This window comes from Vulpes lagopus, chromosome 9, assembly GCF_018345385.1.
Source record: "Vulpes lagopus strain Blue_001 chromosome 9, ASM1834538v1, whole genome shotgun sequence".
Lineage (NCBI taxonomy): Eukaryota > Metazoa > Chordata > Mammalia > Carnivora > Canidae > Vulpes > Vulpes lagopus.
This window is the reverse complement of record NC_054832.1, coordinates 29,269,772-29,290,805: the sequence shown is the minus strand read 5'-3', so window position 1 is coordinate 29,290,805 and position 21,034 is coordinate 29,269,772. Positions and strand designations below refer to the sequence as shown.

General features: G+C 36.2%; 1 protein-coding gene and 1 long non-coding RNA gene across 6 annotated transcripts in view; one reads left to right on the top strand and one right to left on the bottom strand.

The window, feature by feature from the left end:
• Positions 1-19,780, bottom strand: part of LOC121498876 — a 129,064-nt gene extending 109,284 nt beyond the window's left edge. For 4 of the 5 annotated variants that reach the window (XR_005989937.1, XR_005989938.1, XR_005989935.1 and 1 more), the window contains exon 1: positions 19,680-19,780. This is a non-coding gene — a long non-coding RNA (uncharacterized LOC121498876). Of the gene's footprint in view, positions 1-6,156; positions 7,791-9,244; positions 9,353-19,209; positions 19,449-19,679 lie in introns of those variants that run through there. The other variant, XR_005989934.1, reaches the window with a different exon arrangement.
• A 104-nt stretch (positions 19,781-19,884) lies between these two features.
• Positions 19,885-21,034, top strand: part of EMC2 (ER membrane protein complex subunit 2) — a 43,345-nt gene continuing 42,195 nt past the window's right edge. Inside the window, exon 1 of the mRNA XM_041769388.1 lies at positions 19,885-19,995. Coding sequence (XP_041625322.1) covers positions 19,956-19,995 — 40 coding nt within the window. The 5' untranslated portion in view covers positions 19,885-19,955. The remainder of the gene's footprint in view (positions 19,996-21,034) is intronic.

Here is a 21,034-nt window from a genome sequence, read left to right as displayed (position 1 = left end):
TCTTGTAAGAACACCAGTCATTGCCTTACAGGGTCTACCCTAACAAATCTATTTTAATTTAATTACCTCTTTAAAGATCCTATCTCTAAAAGTCACATTCTGAGGTAGTGGAGTTTGAGCTTCAAAAATAAAAATTTAGGGTGGGAGGCACAATTCAGCCCATAACAAACACTATAGTTAGTTACAAGAAAAATGCATAATTTGGAGAAGGCCTTATGGTATTTTTCTATTCTGAAATCATAATATCTTAATTAAATGTGAGGTCCATCAAATTCATCCACTGAAATTCTTTTTATCCCAAAGTTTAAAATGTTTATTCCTTAAACAGAATTGTCAGTCAGCATTCCCTGAAAAACTAAAAATGGTTGAATGGATTATACAGATTTCTTTATAATTTACAGGGCATTTTCATATATCTGTTGTTTGAGTCACACAACTCTGGGAAATTTAGAAAATATGGCTTGTTCATTCTTCATTCAGTGGCCATTTAATTACATTATGTGACACCTAGAAAAGAGAATGGCAGGTGAAAATTTATGTGCATGAGGATTTGGGAGACTCAAAAAATCACCTCAGGTGTAAGAGTTTGTCTACAAGAATGACATAGGCCTAAGCTCACAGTTGCACAATGCTTTTTTCAAGGGCCACAGAATGGTTGCATCCATGATATGGCAGCAGAAGCAGGGTGAAATTAAGAAAGGACATACTCATTTGGTAAACTTGACTAAGCTATTTTCCTAACCAATCTGGTATTACTTAGCATATAGTTTATAACCAGACTTTCCTCAGACTCTGATAAAGTAATTTGAAAGTTCTGGCCAAGGTTTAAAAAGTTCAGATGACTTCTGTTGGTGAAAAGTGACTGTGGTGAACTAAAATTCTGTACGTTTTTAAGACTGCAGTTTAAAGTGCAGAGCACACTGATAGGATCAGTGGCAAACACATGGCATTCTCCTTCTCTAGGGATGTCCCTCAAGCTCCATCACTCAGCTTGATCATATTAACTGAATCATTGTTCCCACTCATTGAGCTAGTGTGTTCACTGCCTAAAAATTCACAATGCTGCCAACTGTGGCTACCACTATTATGGTGTACTTTCTCCTATTGGCTAGTATGATGCTTTTTGTTAAGGAAAACTATAGAACATTATAATTGAAATTTCTCTATGTAAGTTCAGGAAAATTTTTCATGCTAGGCTTTTTTTTTTTTTTTTCATGTTGAAATCCCTAAAATATTTTACCCTGGGGAAAAACTCAGGACCTGGCAAGAGCAAGGAGCAGAAACATCTTTTAGAAGGGAATCTAAATTTATACATGAAGGGAGAAAACTTCTGAATATGCCTATATTTCCTCATTCTCCTGAAGCCCCAGTAAGTAAAGGAATAGAAAGAGAACAAAAACAACAAAAGAACAACAACAAAAAAAAATATAAAGGGAGATAAAGATGGTGAGAGATTTCAACAGAATTCTCTGGGAAATGGAAAGCAGCTGGCTAGTGGTGTTCAGTAAAGGAAGCTATAACGTGAGTGCCTACATAGGAAGTTATCTGTAAAAACCATGCTTTTTGCCTTTTTTTCCTCTTTCTTCCTTTTTTTTCTTTTTAGTATATTTGCCCTACAGAAACCTGGAAAAGTTTAGGATATTGAGGCACAATGTACTGAATGGCAAAATGTACTCAACGCTAAAAACAAGGAAAATGTTTGAAAGTAGCTAGATCCTCAGATTTTGTCTACTACTCCTAAGATAAATAATTCCCTCCCTATTTTCTCCCTACTTATACTTTGGAGGAATCAATGTTTTAGCTTCTAGATAAATTACTACATCCAAAGGCTTTGGACTATGGACACTAATCAGTGTGAGGTATGGGATGGGAAATGAGGCTGAAGCCAAAAGGATTAAGTCCAATTTTTATACTGATTGGTAGGACTCTGGCCCCCCTTCCCTATCCTGTTCCTAGAATAGAGGTGTTAAGACATACACTCAAACTGGTAGGAGAATAAGAGAACACTTTTCTGGAGAACCAATGACCTCAAAGAAAAGACCTAATGAAACTGACACTGACAGATCCTAATTTAAGGAAAAAGAAAGCAGGCATCCTATTCATCACAAACACATAGTATTTCCATTCAGCATTCTGGTGTCTTATATTTAAATATGAAACACACAGCTAAGTATCACAAGACATTTGAGTAAAATCTTCTACATGAAAGACATACATTAGAAAAGAAAAAGAGAAAATAAAATACCTAGAGAAAATAGAGACACTGAAAGGAGCAGAACATACTTTAAGGAATATTCTCAGAGAGATAACAGATAATGATTGATAGCTAAAACAAGAACAACATGCTATTTTAAAAAAAAAAGAACAGAGGACAATGAAGACATGGAAATGAAAAATAAGATAGCCAAAAAAGACTAATTAATAGAAAATTTGGAAGATAATATTGAAGATATTTCCCAGCTAGTAGAACAAAAAGATCAAGGAGATGGGAAAGAAGAAATGAAAAAAATAAAGGATCCAACAAAAGATCTAACTTTCAAACAAGAAAATAAAGGAAATGAAATCATCTAAAGAATTACACAAGGAAATTCCCCAGAACTGAAATGTGTAGAGAACAGTCCAGATTGGAACAAGGCATAGAAGAGAAATAAAAGAAGAGGAAGAAGAAATTGACTATTGAGCTCTCATAAAACAGTATTGGAAACTACAGTAAATTTAGACAAACTAATAATAAAAACTGGCAAATGAAAACTTTAAGTAGTTGCTAATTCCAGGAAAAAATGAAAGATTGTAGAGAAGGAAGGATCTCTCTGTCCTACTTGACCTACGATGGTAAATGTATTTGGGTGTTTGAATAAAGTAAACCCGATATGGAAAGGATGGGCAAAGGCGAAAAGAAGCATTGGCAGAGATAACATTGCTCTACTGAGACAGCAGTAAACTATATTATTCAGAAATATAGAAAAAGCAGGGGGAAACATATATTTAGAAGAATTCAGTGTTTGATTGGTGTTATTGTAAGTCTTTTAGTGAAATTTACCTCAATATAAAGTACATACATATATTTGATGAAAATAAAAATTGAATTAATACAAAAAGGGAAATCTAAGATTATAACAAAGGGTAAGAGAGATGGAAAACAGTCAAGACTTATATATTTCATATACCCATAAAATTCATTATAAAAAAACTTTTAAATTTTTTTTTTAATTTTTTTTTTATTTATTTATGATAGTCACAGAGAGAGAGAGAGAGAGAGAGAGAGAGAGAGAGAGGCAGAGACATAGGCAGAGGGAGAAGCAGGCTCCATGCACCGGGAGCCTGATGTGGGATTCGATCCCGGGTCTCCAGGATCGCGCCCCGGGCCAAAGGCAAGCGCCAAACCACTGCGCCACCCAGGGATCCCATAAAAAAACTTTTAAATGTAAAGTTGGACTCCATAATAGTTTTTTTTTAGTATGATCAAATAATATTTCTCTTATTTTCACATTATGGTAATGGCTTGATTTATGAAATTTACATCTTTGGCATCTTTATACTAATGTATGTCCTAACTTTTTAAAAATAAAAAGATCCAAATTGATATCTATATCTTACTAAGTTAATTATAGTAACTGTTTAAGAATATATCTCTATGAAACTTTGTTTTCAAGTGAGACTAGGGTTACTTCCTACCTTAGTCATTAGTTGTAAGGAATAAAGACTCAAACTAGCTGAGTAATGATGGAAAATTCATTTAAAGGATAAAACACTATTTTAAAAACTCAGGGGCAAGTTTTTTGAGAGACAGGAACAAGGAAACAATGCCATCAAGATCTAAGGCTGTTGATTTCATTCTATTCTCTCCCTCCAGGGCCAAAGGATTCTCATGTCTTTACTTTTTTATGTGCCTAAAACAGTATTTTCTTGCTCTATGGAGATTTCTGGGTTTCACTTATGCAAGCCCAAACGTGATCACTCCAGGTTCGGCTTTCTGTGATCTCCCTAAATGGTCCAAAGTTGCCAAGTAGAATTTCTAAATTCCAATTCCAAAAGCTTGGAAGATGAATGATTGGCTCAGCTTGAGTCAAGTACCTACAATTGATCCAATCAGCTGTGGGCTGTGTTTGGGAGCTGTCATGTGACCTGATACTCCCTGGCAGGGATGGTGGAAGAGATTGGGTAGCCTGGGTGGCTCGGAGGTTTGGTGCCTGCCTTCAGCCCAGGGTGTGATCCTGGAGACCTGGGATGGAGTCCTGGGCCAGGCTCCCTGCATGGAGCCTGCTTCTCTGTCTCTGCCCCTCTCTCTGTATCTCTCATTAATAATAAAAAAATAAAATCTTAAAAAAAAAAAAAAAAAGAAGAGATCAACAAACAAGCAAATTGACTAACACATTTGCTTTACTTTTTCAGTTATCTTGATAAGGGCTCAAAAAGTCTCTTTTTATTCCTAGCCCGGATGCTCCAAAGAAAATAGACACTCCAAACAAAGTGGAATAACTGACAGGTATCCCAAATGAAGTGGAGAGTTGTGAAAAGTATAAAGAATATATGTCTCTCCTGTTCTTGAGCTTTCTTCACATGCATAAATTAAAATTCTAAATCAGGGGAGTTATAGGAAACGTCTTAGTCTTATTTTTCAACGGAGAGACATTCCCACTATTGTCCGATTATTTTAAGGCCAATATGATTCCCTGCTGATGTTGTTACTTGAAGATTTGCATTATGAGAGTAGAATGTATGAGAGTAGAACCTGTGTCACAGGAAAAGTTTCCCAGAAGTTAATGTTTATGATATTTAAAATTACAGTTATATTTTCAACTACATGAAGCCAATTCTTGCATCCTTATCTATTATTTTATATCCTGTGTAGAGAAGTATCAAGGAATGGGGTTGGAATGAGTGATGGGCTAGAAGAAATAAATTAGATTCGAACACACAAACTATTTGAACTAGCCTTATGTTAGCCCCCATTAAAATATCACATATGTTTCTTTCTTGGTAACTGTTTTTATTTTCTTTTAAAGCTGAAAAAAAAGAATATTATGTTAAATGACACTTCTATCTTGGCTTTTTCCCTAAAAACATTAAAGAGAAATTTCAGAGACAGAAGAAAAAACTTTTTGTTACCAGGGTTTTTCAGCAGTGTTTTTTATGGGTAAAAGAGGTTTGGTTTTAGATTATGTGTGGGAAGAGACGTGAGAACAGATGTGATTATAATGTCATTGCATTCCACATCCTCATAGACAGGTTAATTTAGAGTAGGCAGTTGCTTATTTTATAAACTGAAGAAACCATTTGGGCTTCCTGGATTTCTGGCTGAAAATTTAAGACAACTGCTTGCTGAGTTTATGAATTTAAAATAGATGGATTTGTAAAGTGTGAATAAAAATGCAACAAATAGGAATTATCTCTGCTTCTTCCAAGATATATTTTCAAATCTACATCAGGCTTCTATTTAACTGTCACCAAGGAAATATTACACAGTTTGCTAGATCATCCTGTACTAGAGTTGAATGATGAATGGAAAAGAAAACAGAAGCAGTCCATGAAATGATGACTTCATTACAGTGATTATTTTTAACCCTTAAAGTTTTATTTTATTCATGTCAGGTATTGTGCTATGCCTTCACAGCCATTTTCACATTTAATCTTTTTAATAGCCCTTTGAGGTAGGTATTATCTTCTAGCAAATGAGATAATAAAGGACTTATACCAGGTCATATTAGGAACAATTGGTAAAATCAGAAATCAAGTCAAAATTTTAAAATTCCAAGGAATATCACTGTTTTGATATATAAACTGCACTTGAAAAAAACAATTTAATTGAATTTCTTTTTTGGCAGTAACTGTGAGAAATGGCATGTCTGTATATTTGTGTCATGTATTCAGTGATTTTATTCAGATCATTATTTGTATCCCTACAATTTCATTTGAGTTCTATCCCTTAGTGACAATTTCTTCGGAAACAATGGTTTCCTCAGAGGTTTGTCCACTGGTAATTCAGAGACATATTTCAGAAGCTCTGCTTTCAATAGAAAGTCTTATACTTTGAGTAATATGTACTTCTCCCCCACTCAAATAATAAAAAAAAATTCTTTTCTAACTAAAAAAAAATTATATATTTAAGTTAACTCATGTAACTGCTCTAAAGTGACTGTAATTTGTAACTTTAGAAAAGAACACTCAGAATCAGACCAGTGTACTTTGGTTGAACTTTGGTTTAATTTGGCTAATTGTGTTTCGCATGCAGCTTAGGTTGATAATTTTGTTTGTGCTGACACCAAAGTATCTACTTAATGATATTATACTGACAATTATAGCTGTGCTTTAACTGATAAACCAAAGTTAGCTTCTGATAGTTTAAAAATATTTAACTCTTATCATGATATAAATTATATAAATAATTGATATTATCAACAGCATTTTTTTCCATTTCCTAGCATTTTTAGAATGGGAAAACTTTTGTTCAAGATTAATGGTTAAAAGTATTAGCTATTCATGAATTAAATGAAAACCTGCAAGACCAGCTTACATTTTAAAAAATATATAGTGTAAGTGTGACTTCTTATGCACTCTACATATATTGAATCAGGCTAGATTAATGATAATAATCATAAATACCATTTCTGGCTACTCAGTTGTTCCTTGAATTAATATATTACGTGGCATCATAATTGAGACAACCAATACATTAAAATAGATTACTTTGCACAAATCAGATTATACATGTTATGTACGTCAAACCAGAGTTAAATGTTTTACTCTTTTATTTTCAAATAATTATGATGAGGCAAAAAAACACTCTGTAAAAAAAAAAAATTCATCTTGAAAGTTTACAATATATAAAGATCTATATAATACATAAGATTTCTAAGTTTTATTCCTGCATATGGATATTGTTTGATCTACTACTTTATTGAGAGGCTGGACTTTAGCTGTGAAATTTACTTGTGAAATTGTTTTATAGCAGAAAATAATATGCTTTTATTTTCAGTATTCTATTTAGTGTACTATTGTAGGAAAAAATGGACTAAAACTAGAATATTAAGGCCTTTTTCACTTTTTTCCGCCTCAGGACAGCAAGAAAGTTGTAATACAAAGCAAAATAAAAATAAGAAGAAAGCAGATTTGTGAAGGCACAAGTCAGATTCAAAAACCTCTCCTTGCCTGAAGCATTACAAAAGACACAGCATGCAGGCATAATCTTTAAGGGAGTCTCCTGTGTCATCAGGGGTCTAGATTACATCATCACTGATTTCATCTTTTCCATCTCCTAATTTTAATGTCTCTGCTTTCCCAAGGCTGCTGTAATTTATCCCATGGGTTCCCAAAATAAGTGACATTTAAAATAGAAACATAGCTTCTGTGTTTTCTTTATTGTCTTTGCCATTTGTCGATACCACACGTATTTGCAGATAAGTACCTTCTGTTCCAGTTCTAATAAAAATGTTCTTTACATATCCACTGTTCTGTCAAGAATTTTTTTGATTTGTAAAATGAAATACAAATAATACATTTATGTTGCTTTAGAGTAAAACTTAATCAAAATGAATTTTGTTGAATTTATGAGACAAGAGCTTTATTCAACATAAATTTGCCAGAAATGTTTTGCGTCATGCGATACTTCAACTATAATTTTATTTTTCTTCTTACATCAGACTGGAGCAACCCTTCGCCAAACATATTTTAAAGACAAACAAAATTATAATAGTTCCTACTTTTCCTACTTTCCAGGATCTCCAGGATCACGCCCTGAGATGAAGGCAGATGCTTAACCGCTGAGCCATCCAGGTGTCCCGGGAGTGTTTCTTAAAAAAAAAAATAAATCTAGAAGTTGCCACTTTGAAAATAGCTGAGTTATTATTTCAAACTGACTTATCTGAGAGTAGGAAGGGATTTAAGAAGTTTTCAGCCATTCTTAAATATGTCTGCCATGTGGTGCCAATTCAAGTAGAAGCTGTTATTGATCTCTGGTAAAGAAGTTAAATTTATTCCTTTTCAGAGACTATTCTTATTGAACCCTATGATTCCCCTTTGCTGTTAAAATAGTAATTTTAAGATGAAATTATGGGAAGCTAAATTGCAGTTATTACTTTTAATGTCCTCACTTAACAAAATAAAAAGTTGGCAACTTATATTGGCTCCTTTACCTTTTTCCTGGAAATTTTACTGGTTCATAAAGCCCCAAATCAGTGAGCATTGGTCTAATGAAGCTTCTGTCTTTCCACAAATAATTATTGAGTCTCTTGGGACAGTTCATGAACATGACACACAGATGCTGAATGGAGCTTAAAGTCTAGTAATAGACACAAATGATGATATATAAGGATTATAATACAGTGGGGTAAGTGCTACAAGGAGAGGAAATACTGGAGCATATGAGCAGGGCACCTAATCCTGATCTGGGCAAGTCAGGCAAGGAGGTCTCTCTAGGAAAGAGATACAAAATATGAAGTAGAATATATTGGCTTTGTGAGGAAAATACCCTTTTCAAGGTATCTACGTCCTCAGAAAAGCAAACCAAAGTGTTGCTTTAGCATCATGGAATCAGAACAAAGAGCTATTAATTAGAGCCTATTGAACTTTGATGAAATAATCACATCCCAGCCAATATAACTGTTCTTTAGTGGTCAATTTCTCTAGAGACGAGGCAGTAGGATAACAATCTTAAGGTAAGAAGTGATATTCTCTTTCTCTGCCCATCTCTCTGAGAGTGAAACTTGCCTCACCCTCCTCCAGACCCTTGCCTCACCCTCCTGTCTCATGGAGAGAGTGTCAAGGAAGAAAACTGGGAAGTCAGGAACCTCATTTTTCTGGGTTTGTTTTTCAAAACTCATCAGGATATACATAAGCATGACTGATGTATAACTGATATGGCTGTACTGATTGGTAAGTTATTAAAGTACTTTGCATTCACTGATAAATAGCCATTTACCCAGAATCACCTACCCTCCCCAAACTAAAGGATAATGCTTACGATAGCAGAGGAGGCTCCAGGATGCTGCATGAGCAATAAGCCAGTTTCTGCATCCTTTCTGATTGTTTGGAGTATTAGTTATCTATTGTTGCATAGCACTTCATTCCCAAAACTGGCAGCTTAAAGCAATAATAAACAATTGTTATCTGACACAGTTTCTTGGCAAGAGCTCAGCTGCTCAGCTGAGTTGCTATGGCTAACCATGTATCATTGCAGTCACAATGCCAGCTGGATCTGAAGTCTTGACTGGGTATGAGAGGACCAGTACTAAAATATGTCACTCACATGGCTTGCAAGTTGCAGGAGACCTCAGTTCCTCACTACATGGATCTCTTTGTAAACATGCATGATTGTCTTCATGACATAGGAGCTTTCTTCCTCAGAATGAGTGAGCTAAAAGAGAGCAAGGCAGAAGCTACAAAGTCTTTTATGACAGCTTCAAAAGTTGCACTTCATCATTCCTGAAATATCTTATTGATAACACAGTTCACCCCTATTCAATGTAGGTGGACCATATAGGGTGTGCTAATTAGGAGGTGAAAATCATTGGGGACCATCTTTTTTTTAAATAAATTTATTTTTTATTGGTGTTCAATTTACCAACATACAGAATAACACCCAGTGCTAATCCCGTCAAGTGCCCCCCTCACTGCTCGTCACCCATTCACCCCTACCCTCCGCCCTCCTCCCCTTCCACCACCCTAGTTCGTTTCCCAGAGTTAGGAGTCTTTATGTTCTGTCTCCCTTTCTGATATTTCCCACACATTTCTTCTCCCTTCCATTGGGGACCATCTTAAAGCCTACTACCACAATCAGTGACCTTGCCATATGGTTTGTTCAATATTCTACACACCACTTTCACACAAGTCAGAGTAGCCTTGAAAAAGGAGAAGGCAGCAAGGTGGGGGCAAATTTGAACCTGAGATTAAATTTTTGTCTTCCTCCAAGAAGGTACTTCAAATAGAAATTGAATCTTACAAAAATGCAAATTTTGTTCTTGCACACCTGAGTTTTTGCATTGAGATTCATAGCTTGTGTCTCATATAAGTGTTCCCAGAAAATAACTGCCAAAGTTTTGTTCACCAATACTCTTCTGTTGCTTTAATTCTTTAAAAGGTATAATAACTTTGCTATTCATAGCAACTTCAATAACTTTGCTATTCATTTGAGTCTGGGAAGCACTCTGCCTTCTTCCATTAGGTATTGCTTTCATCAAAGTATTCATTCTGGCAACCCAAGATATGGAGCCCCCATACCATTCTTTCTACAGGGCATCTGTGCAGCACAGCAAATGCTAACTAGGACTGCCTTGGCATTCAGTAGGGAGAAGTATGGGTTGACAGTGAGGGTCTTTGGATTTATGTATCATTCACACTTCCGACCTGTAATCAATTTTCTGGTTTTTTTGGGGAAAATATTAACAAAATTTGGACTTGCTTAAGTTTATTAACAAGCAATCACCAATGATAGTACAGCAGCTATCCAGTGAATTATCAAGGTACATTGTGAGGGCAGTATCTTTGGAATTTTCTAGTATTTCATGGAGATCTTAAGGAATTTTAGAAATGTGGGACACCTGGGTGGCTCAGCAGTTAAGCGTCTGCCTTTGGCTCAGGGTTTGATCCTGGAGTCCTGGGATCGAGTCCCATATCAGGCTCCCTGCACAGAGCCTGCTTCTCCTCCCTCTGCCTCTCTCTTTCTGTGTCTCTTGTGGATAAGTAAAATCTTTACAAAAAAAAAAGAATTTTAGAAATGCTGCCATTTTACAGAGTTATACTATTACTCTTGGAAAGATGTTTAAAAATCCTATATATTTGGAATCTGACTGAAAAAAGAAATATGAAATCCTAGATAATTTATCAATGGTAGTAGCATTAATTCCTATCCCAAGAAAAGAATGGATAATTACTGATTGGTGTCTCATAAAAAAATAAGCAAATTTTCAAGTCTCTTTGAGCTATCTATAATCTACTATGTCTTTTCTTCGATGCAAAGCAACCACTGCCGAGCTATTAATCACACACCGGAGAACAACATTCTGTGGAGTTGAAATAAAATTTCCATATGAGACCTGCTTCTCCACAAAAATGGAAGATTACACCCAGGATGGAATAATAATAACAATGCTACTGTGGCAGCTAGGGAGGTGCTCTGTTAGAATCTCCCTTCAAGAAAGAACTTGCTATTTAATTGCAAGGAGTGCACCAGCCAGCTTCCAGCTCTTAAAGGCTTCAAAATTTATCTCAGCTTCTGAGCTGGGGTCATGCTCCTCCAGGTACCTTCCTCAATGACTGAACATTGTGAGGGTTCTAGGGCCTGGCCATTTCTACCCAGTATAGGACTTCTCTAATGGGAAGTCTTTGCTCAGGTGCTTTTCTCATTGAATTTGGTTGGCTGATACTTTGTCAGATCTAAATCATGGTGTGAGGCTATTTCTGTCCAATCCAGCTTCCTACTCTCTTTTGTTTCACAGGCATCAAATATGCATTGTGGTCTGAAAGCTTTCCCTCCCCAAGCTTTCCCTTCCAGGAGTATCCAGACGACAAAGCTATTTTTTTTTTTTAAATAAAATCCTACTATGTGAAGGACATTATATAATAATGTGTTTGGGAGAAATTATTTAACCTCTCTAAACTGTTACTTCATCTGTAAAGTGGGATTGTTGTTTGAAATAATCTACAAAGAGCAATTTGTAAAGTGCCAAGTACACAGTAAGTACTCAATAATTGGTATACAGTACTATTATTGTACCACATGCCAGACTCTGTGTGATAAATTCCAGTGTTTATTACTTATAATCCTTGTTATAATCAGCAAGTATTAATATGCTTATTTGACATATAGGGAAACTAGGATTCAATGAAGTTAAGATAATTTGCTCAAATTGCTTAACCACATAGCTAGAATGAGCAACCTCAGATTAAAACCCAGCAGGTTCTGTAGAAGAGAATAATGTACATGTATGCTGGCAAATTATCCATTGCTCAGAATGTAATGAAACTCCATGCCCTCTATGACATGCTATAAACAATTTATAACTAATACAAACTACTTTGGGAACTCTTTTATAACTCTTAAGTCTGTGCACTTAATTTCACTACATATATGACATTAGAATCTGTCCATGGGCATTTAACACTAAGCATTTGCCTAAAAGCTTAGGAGAGGATTATATAGTGTCACTGCCACTCTCTGATGAGTACTGGTCAGTTATTCTCATAGAATGACTCTCAATCTGGGTTTGTCCGATGTTTTCTCAAGATTAGACTGAGGTTATTTTTAATATTCCATTTCTCTATTGCTAGAAAAACTACATCAATTGGAATCACTCCCTTCTGACTGTTGTGGTTCCCACCCCACCCACCGAAATGCTCAAGCCCATTATTAAAAGATGGAAAAGAATCTGTAACGGAACTATAATGGTAGAAGGAAGTTAAAATACTATATTGGTCAATTTCTAGTGAGGTGACAGAAATTTGAACTGAGTGGCAGCTTTTGAAGCTCACTTATACTGTTCCTTACCTCACAGTTTTAAGATAAAGAACCACAAGGAGATATGACCTTACACCTATCAGCATGGTTAAACTCAAAGACAGGAAATAACAACTGCTGGTGAGGATGTGAAGAAAAAGGAACCCCTGTGTACTGTTGGTAGGAATGTAAATTGATGCATCCACTGTGGAAAAAAGTATGGAAGTTCCTAAAAAATATTATAATCCAGTATAATCCATATTATAATATTATAATCCAATATTATAATCCATATAATCCAGTAATTCCACTACTATTTACACAAAGACAGCAAAAACACTAATTCGAAAAGATATATGGACCCCTATTGCAGCATTATTTACAATAATCAAAGTATGGAAGCAAGTCAAGTATCCATCCATAGATAAATGGATAAAGAAGATGTATGTGGTATATATGCACGATGGAATATTACTGAGCCATAAAAAAGAATGAGATCTTGCCATTCTCAACAACATGGACCTAGAGGATATAATTCTAAGTGAAATAAGGCAAAGAAAAACAAATACCTTATGATTTCACTAATACGTGGAATCTAAGCAACAAAACAAAGAAAAACGGAAACAAATAAAAACGCAGACTCTTAAATACAGAGAATAAACAGGTGACTCCCAGAGAGGAGGTGAGTAGAGGGATGTATGAAATAAATAAAGGGGATTAAGAATGCACTGTTTATTTTTTTTCCCTTTGTAAACGGTTTTATTATCAGTGATATTAACAACACTATCTGCCACTTATATTTACATATCTTTTTTTCATCTTTACAACAGCCTTATAAGGTAGATACAAATATTAGACACATTTCACAGATAAGGAAACAGGCTCAGAAAGGTTAAGAAACTTGCCCAGTCACCCAGCAAATAAGTGACAGCACAGGCCTCTCCCCAGAGAAGAGTTAGTGAACCCCGATATCCCCATCCCTGTTACCTGGTAAAGGCAAACATCCGAACCCCATAACATACAATCTGGGAAATAAGTTTCAAAGCTCTTTGTGACTATGGATCTCACCAAACTCCAGGGGTCAAGGAGAGAACCTTCCAGCAGTGTTCCTGGTCCATTTTGCACATAAATGCACTGCTTATGATGAGCACTAAGTACTGTATGGAATTGTTGAATCATTGCATTGTACACCTGAAACTAATATATAACACTATGCTAATTATACTTCAATTAAAAAAAAGAATTTTAGGGACAACTGGGTGGCTTAGTCAGTTCAATGTCTGCCTTCATGTCAGGTCATGATCTCAGGGTCCTGGGATTGAGTCTTGAGTCGGGCTCCCCGTTCAGGGGGGAGTTTGCTTCTCCCTTTGCCCCTTGCCCTGCTCATGCTCTCTCCTTCTTTCTTACTCTCAAATAAATAACATCTTAAAAAAAAAAAGAATTTTAACTACAATTTTTAAAAATTATGTTTAAAAAACATTTGAGATCATGGTGCTTCCACACTATGAGATAGAGATGGATGAGGTTGGTAGAATGGACTTAGGGGGTGGACAGTTTTCTTAGCAAAATTCTGCTGGGAAACCAGTCTTTTTTCCAAACAAATTTAAGGGGTTGACTAAGCTCTCCTACATGCAAAAAAGCATATGATTTATGATCTGAAAAATAAGATGGACATGTTGTCTCAGTATTGCTATTGGCATTTAAGTGAATTCTAACCAAGAGTGGTTGGCATGACCATGGAAAGAAAAAGATGACCAGTAAAGTAAATGATATTGCGGCCTGATGGCAAGGGTAAGGTACATCAAAACTATAGGTCTGAATGAACAACTTAAGCCACTTGCAGCTAGAATAATGCTAACAAATCAAGAAGAGACACTACAGAAAAATGAAAATTTAATTTGTAACAGAATAACATGTACTTAAAAAATGTATAAGTTGATATTCAGTATATTTTTAAAATATTTTATTTAGAGAGAGAAAGAAAGAATGTACACAAGTGGAGAAGGGGAGGCACTGAGGGAGAAGGAGAAGCTGACTCCCTACTGGGAAATTTTATGAAGCAGGGAGCCCCACATGGGCTCTGGATCCTAGGACCCTGAGACTACAACCTGAGCTGAAAGCAGATGCTTAACTGACTGAGCCACCCAGGCACCCCAATATTCGGTATATTTTTGTGTGAGCTTACCCATAATGAAAGTTATTTATTGTGAATACTTTTTTGAACATTTTTTAAGTAAACAATTAGGTTATACTTCTATTGTAGAAAATGGAGTCTAGATGGGTTCCCGAGACCATTAGGTTACTGTAATAGTTTACAGAGTACAGAGACTCCTGGATGTTTGGTACCCAAAAGGGATATTTACAAAAATACATTTTTTCACAGACTTCTACATATATACAGATGTATGTATGAGAACAGAATATGCACTTTGGGGAAATTAAATAAATATCATTTGAAAAAGTGGACTTTTAAGTATGGTTATAAATCTTAAAAAGAAACAACTCTAATTGATTGTTCATGTGGGACAAATTCTGGGTGTACTCTTTCTGGATGTACTTTCCTGTTCAATGTTGTTACAACTATGGCACAGAGGGGTAATTATCAGTTTGTGAATTCTACTGTGAAAGAACCAAAGTGATCTCACTGGAAATGTTTCCCAGAGACTCTCCTTTGCTTTCTAAAATAATATAATTGGATGTGAAATGAACTTCTGGCACATATTAAGACATATATTGCAAATGATGGCAAAGTGGAAAAACTAGAAGTGCCTAAATGCTACAGTTGGGCCAGCAAAGGGGGTATAGACTCTTGTGTTTGGAAGCTGGGACATATTAAATTACATAATCTTTTAAAAATGTAATAAACAATTTTCAGAAGGTTCCTAAAACAACTTCATGTTAATCTGGCCTTTGGTAAATAAAACTCTAAGGAAAACTTCCTTCCAAATGTGAATGTGTCACAGTGAAAATCTATTGACATGGAATGAAGATGAAATAAGCAATATTTTCCCTTAAATACAAAGGGATTTATGGCTATGATTCACTAATTAGAAACAATAACATGATTTAAAAGCTATAATAAATTTTATATGAGACTTGTAGTGAGACCAATTTACTTTCATGGATAATTGTCACAGTAAATAGAGGTTATAAACTATGCTATATATTATGGGATATTTTAATTCAGTATGATTAAGACAGAACAAAGCAGATAGTAGATTCTAAATAAATGATGATGATGTTGGATACTGCAAAATCAATTCAAATGGCATTACGCTGTCCTGTTGTATGATGTCCATTTTATAAATGCCATAAGGTTTATTACATATAAGAAGTTGCTTTAGTCTTTCATAATATCTGAAGTTATTAATTGAATTAAGTAAACTTTGACCATAAAAGAGAAGCACTTCATAGAGCTTCATAGGCCAATGTAGCTTGATAAAGCTTATTCTACCTCAAAGAAAGTGTAGGCTTATTCAAAGTTATTCCTTTCTGACTAGTTCATTCTGATGTATTATTGTTCTAATTATTCAAACATAAGCTTGTATAAAAATGAAAATCATGAGTGTTATATAAAAAAAGCAAGTCATAGATCACATTCATGTGCCTTTTTCATTGATCTACTGAGATCATTAAATGAGACAGTTATTTCCCATGGTGTCTAACATGGCATAATTTAATATTTGGCTGCTTGGATATTTCCTTGATATTTGTCACCAATACTGGGCAGTGTTCAATCAGAGAAACTGGATTAAATATTTTTAACATACATGAACGAATACTTTTTCAAAGGAGTGAGGTGAGAGAGAAATTTTGAAAATATTCTATAATAGAAAATTTTGAAAATATTCTATAAAGGTAGATTTATAGAAAGTATGATGTTTATGTTCTCAGGGTTATGGTTTTATCTATGGAAGACATTTTTTATTTACATTTATAATTACATCATAAAATAGAATAAAGAAGAATAAAGAATTTTTGTCACTTACATACCAGTTTTTTCCTGAGTGTTCTGGAGGAGGGAAAGTTTTATTAGACATCTGAAATGTTACAATATGTAAACACAGTCAATTCCCCCGATTCAGAAAGTACTGTTGTTAAAAAAAAAAAAAATTCTACTTAAATATATTTTTCCTGTAAGTATTTCACCTTTTATCTAAGATTTAAACAGCTTATCTCCTTCATATGCATTTCCCCTTTGTCCTACTAGTGGAAAAAGTTGAGTAAATCATATCACATCAGGGCCTCAGATTAGAAAACATATACAAAGTTCATTAGTTTTTCAAAGTATGGCAATTACCCCACTAATGGGTTGCAACTAGTTTTTATTAAAAAAAAAAAGGAAATTGACTCGATTTGAATAGAAAATATACACACATCATAGTCTGTAAATTTTGTTTCAGTTTTATATATATGGACACATACTGGGTAATGTCAAATGTATTCCTTAATATAGGTTGCAGGCAAAAAAGGTTTGAAAAGTACAGTTTTAATGATTCATAAATACCTTCTAAGTCTAAAATAAAATCATTCAAGTTTCCAGGTCAGAGATCCTAAAAATGACCTCCTTTAACATAGTGACATAGTTTACTGCCTGAGAGACACTAGCAGCTAATCACAAGGGCATTTAGTTGAAATGACTAGAGAATATTTACTCTCTTAATTAGTTCTATCTGTTAACATCCATTGTATTTAAAAGACATTTTGTTGAGCTTTTACCTACTCAAAAAATCCAACAAAATGTTAGGCATAAACAATTTAGTTTAGTCTACAAATACTAATTTGTAGATGTATGTCACATATACATATGCCACATATTGTGGTAAGGAGCTGGGAGATGTAAAATGAATAGGTATGGTCCCAACTGTGTTTATAATTTTTAGGAAAATATCAGATATAAAAAGAGAACATCCTATCCATAACCAAGGAGTAAAGTTCATATGTGCACTACTATGAAATATTATCCTAATAATCACGAATTCAAGATGTTGTTTTTTGAGTATCTAATTCACTCATTCAACAAACATTAACCATATGCCAGGTGCTTTACTAGGTTGGATGTTCCAAGGCTAAAATGACAAAGTCCATACTCTCAAGGAATTTATATAACAATCAAAAATACAGAAAATAAGTAAACAAAAAAAATAATAAAAGCGGTAAGTGTTATAATGATGTAACAGGCATTAACTAGGAGTCACTTGTTATTGGATAGACAATAGAAAAGAAAGGCCTCCCTGTAAGTAGATAGTTTTAAATAAAACTGAGATATAAGAGACAAAAATAAGACAGCAACTTAAAGCTATGAGAGGAACATTCCAGGAAAAGGGATATTGGGCAAATGCCAGACCCAAGGCAGAGGGGAGTTTGGAATGTTTGAGGAAGAGTAAGTAGGCGAGAATGGCTGGGGTTTAGTGAAGAAAGAATAGTAGATGAGGTGAGAGAGAGATGTAGGAGAGAGCCACACTGAGTAAAGCCCTATAAACTGTGGTAGTGTTTAGAGTATACTTTCATTGCCTGGGGGAGTCATTTGAGAGCCATAAGCAAAGGACTTCTGTGGTCTGATTTTTTTTTTTTAAGATAGTAGGGGTGCTAATATAGAAAATAGATTTTACACAGCTAGAATGAAACTAACATAGTTTAAGAGGCTATTACAGTCAGTAAGGTGAGAGATGGTTGTGGCTTAGACTGAAGTAGTACCAGTGGAGATGCAAGTAGACTTGGAAAAAGTTTTGGAAGTACAATACAGTATTTACTGACAGGCTACATATAGGAGGTGGAGAATCGACAATACTTCCTAGAATTTTAGTTTGTGCAACTAAGTGGATAGTTTCATCAACTGCAGTGGGGAAGCCTATTTGGGGGGTGTGGTGGAAGGAATCCAGAATTCCGTCTGGGATATGTTAACTTGGGGATGTATATTAGCTATCTAAGTGAATATGTCAAGAAAGCAGAACTGGGTCTCAGAGGAGAATTTGGGATTCATCAGCATATAAGTAGTATTTATAGCCAAAGGACTGGTACCTCCATGGGAGTGCCATGCAATATCTCTTTTAATTTTGATAACAATTCAAAGTAGGTATTTTTCTTTTTATATAACTATAATTCGCTTCTTTTTATACATGAGCAAATGGGGTGCTCAGAGATACACATTCCAAAAGTCAACCAGCTACTAAATATTGGACTTTGGGTTCAAATCTGTCTGATAGAGTTCGTGTTCATTCTATTGTTTTCTTGAAGCATTAGAATACATGAATTTCTGAGTGGAAGGTTTTTAATTTTTTTGAATGAAGAATTTCTAAAAGGTCTGTTAAGTTTGCAGAGAATGAAGCTCATTCAGAATCGATTCCAAGTTTCTAAGTTCAATAGTCTTTTCTATCCTTATGTAACTTCTCTGTGGCTGATGCTATTGATAGTTCTTTTTTCTTTTTTAAATCCTACTCCCTTGGCTTGTGGGATATGACCCTCCTTTCTCCCTATCTTGATTGCCTCTTCATTGTTCCTTAACTATGGCTATAATGTAGAGATTTTTAGCCTTCTTTCCTCATTTTACATATTCCCTTTACAATTTTATGTTTCCATTGTTTCAAATATTAAATATATGCATATGAATTTAAATTTCTTTTCTTCTACTCCAGACACGTCTCCCTAGCTCTAGTAGACTAGGTCTAATGGTTCCAGAAAGCAAATAGCTTGGTGGGTGAGGGTGGGAAAGGAGGCTCCCCGCCGTGAAGTGGCAGAGGAGGAGCTAAGTGCAGGGACTGGGACGGTCTCATTCGTACCTTTATTCCGTATTTCATTCATTCACTTATTTATAAGGATTTACATGTTGGCCGGTCTTACGAGTTTTCAAATCTAGAATGGCAGACGGTGGTGATCCAGGTTGCCAAGAAGACTTCACGTGAACATTTATTTACTCAGTCCTCGGCCACACAAACATAATGCGTAAAGGCAGAATCCCGCTCAGTCTCTCAGAGAGATTTAAACAAATTTTTGGAGTGCATCCGTTTAGTCGGACATTCTAAAAGAAAAATGGAAAGCAAATCCCATTACGGAAGGAGGAAAGCTGGCAAATAAAGGACTGGAGCAGATGTGACATTGCAGCAGAGCATGAAGAGAACAAGGTCAGGGAGTGGGAAGAAAACGAATACACCTATGTAGGAAAAAATGAAAAGCCGGGAGTGGCGCATATTAAAAAAAACAAACAAAAAAAAACCCCGCATTTGCTAAAAATCCCTGGTAAAAAAGTCACCTCGTCCTGGGCGGACTTCACCTTCCGGCTCTTAAGTCAGGCGTCCTCGAGTCCCGGAACGCCACCAGCCGCCAGGCTCGCCCCGCTCGCCCCGCTCGCCCCGCCCCCTTCCCCGACTTCCCTGCCAGAGGGCCGCGTGCACGTGCGCGGCGGATCCCGCCCCCTCCGGCCCTCTCGACCAATGAGAAAGGGCGTCGTCGTTCGCCGCCGCCCGGTCGCAGGTCACGTGACGGTGTCTCCCCGCCCTCTCATTCCCTGCCTCTAGGTTCTGAGAAGATGGCGAAGGTCTCAGAGCTTTACGATGTCACTTGGGAAGGTAACTGCGGGCGGGGAGGGCGCGGAAAGACCAAAAGCCCTGGGAAGCGGTTCGGCAGTACGTGCTGCTGCCGCGCGGAGACCTGGATTCTTTGGTCTGTCTTCTGCACTGGAGCTCTCTCCGGACCGGCCAAGCTGAGGAGGTGGCTGAGGTGGATTTTGAGGCTGACCCTCTCCTTGGCCCGGCCGCCGATTGGCGTCTGTGGTGTTCCCCACCGCTTGTGCTCAGCAATAGACTGACTGACCCGTGTACCTCCGCGCTGTACAGTAGCCCAGGATGGCTTCCATTCTGAGACGGGAGGGCCGTCGCGCATTTCATGTGGCTGCTGGCAGGCGCGGAGGCGGCGGGATGGTTCCCTGCTGAAGCTTCCCTGCAGCCGAGAAATACAGGGCCGCCAAGGCCTTTTATTAAGCTGTGTGAGGGTTACGACTCTGTGCCTTAAAGGTCTGTGGAAGACCCGTGAACAAAATTGATCCTCCCACGTGCCACTTTACATTTCGTTCTCTGCAAAACTGGGTCTCTCATTTCTCTTCTTCAATATCCGCTCCCCCATTCCCCTCAAAGCACACTTAGACACGTAACACAACTTTCTTTTTACTTCCTGCCAGTAATTCCTTTTCTGAAAGGGGAAAAGAACTGGTTATTTTAGGTATATGCTCAAGTGTGGTGGACTTCTTTTCCCATTCTACTTTAAGGGAGAGTGTTCTTTAAATCTGGAGGCAGCCAAACTTTGAGCCCGTTTTATAAGAGATTTTTGTGTTCTTAAAAACTTTAGTGGGAAGCATGGTTAAGAGCCTTGAGTTTCTCTAAGGCTTGATAGTTGTGTAATTGAAATTTCTGTTCCCGTTATTTAACGGTAGCTTTAATAGCTTATTTGTTTAGCGAATGCCTTCTTCAGATACTTAAACAGCGACCTGATAACATGTGGACTGAAAGTTATATTGGCCATTTGATGGTGACTGTATCTATCAGATATTACAAAATTGCAAACATATGTGGGAAAAGGTAAAATTCCTTTATACCTGAACTGAATTCGGTA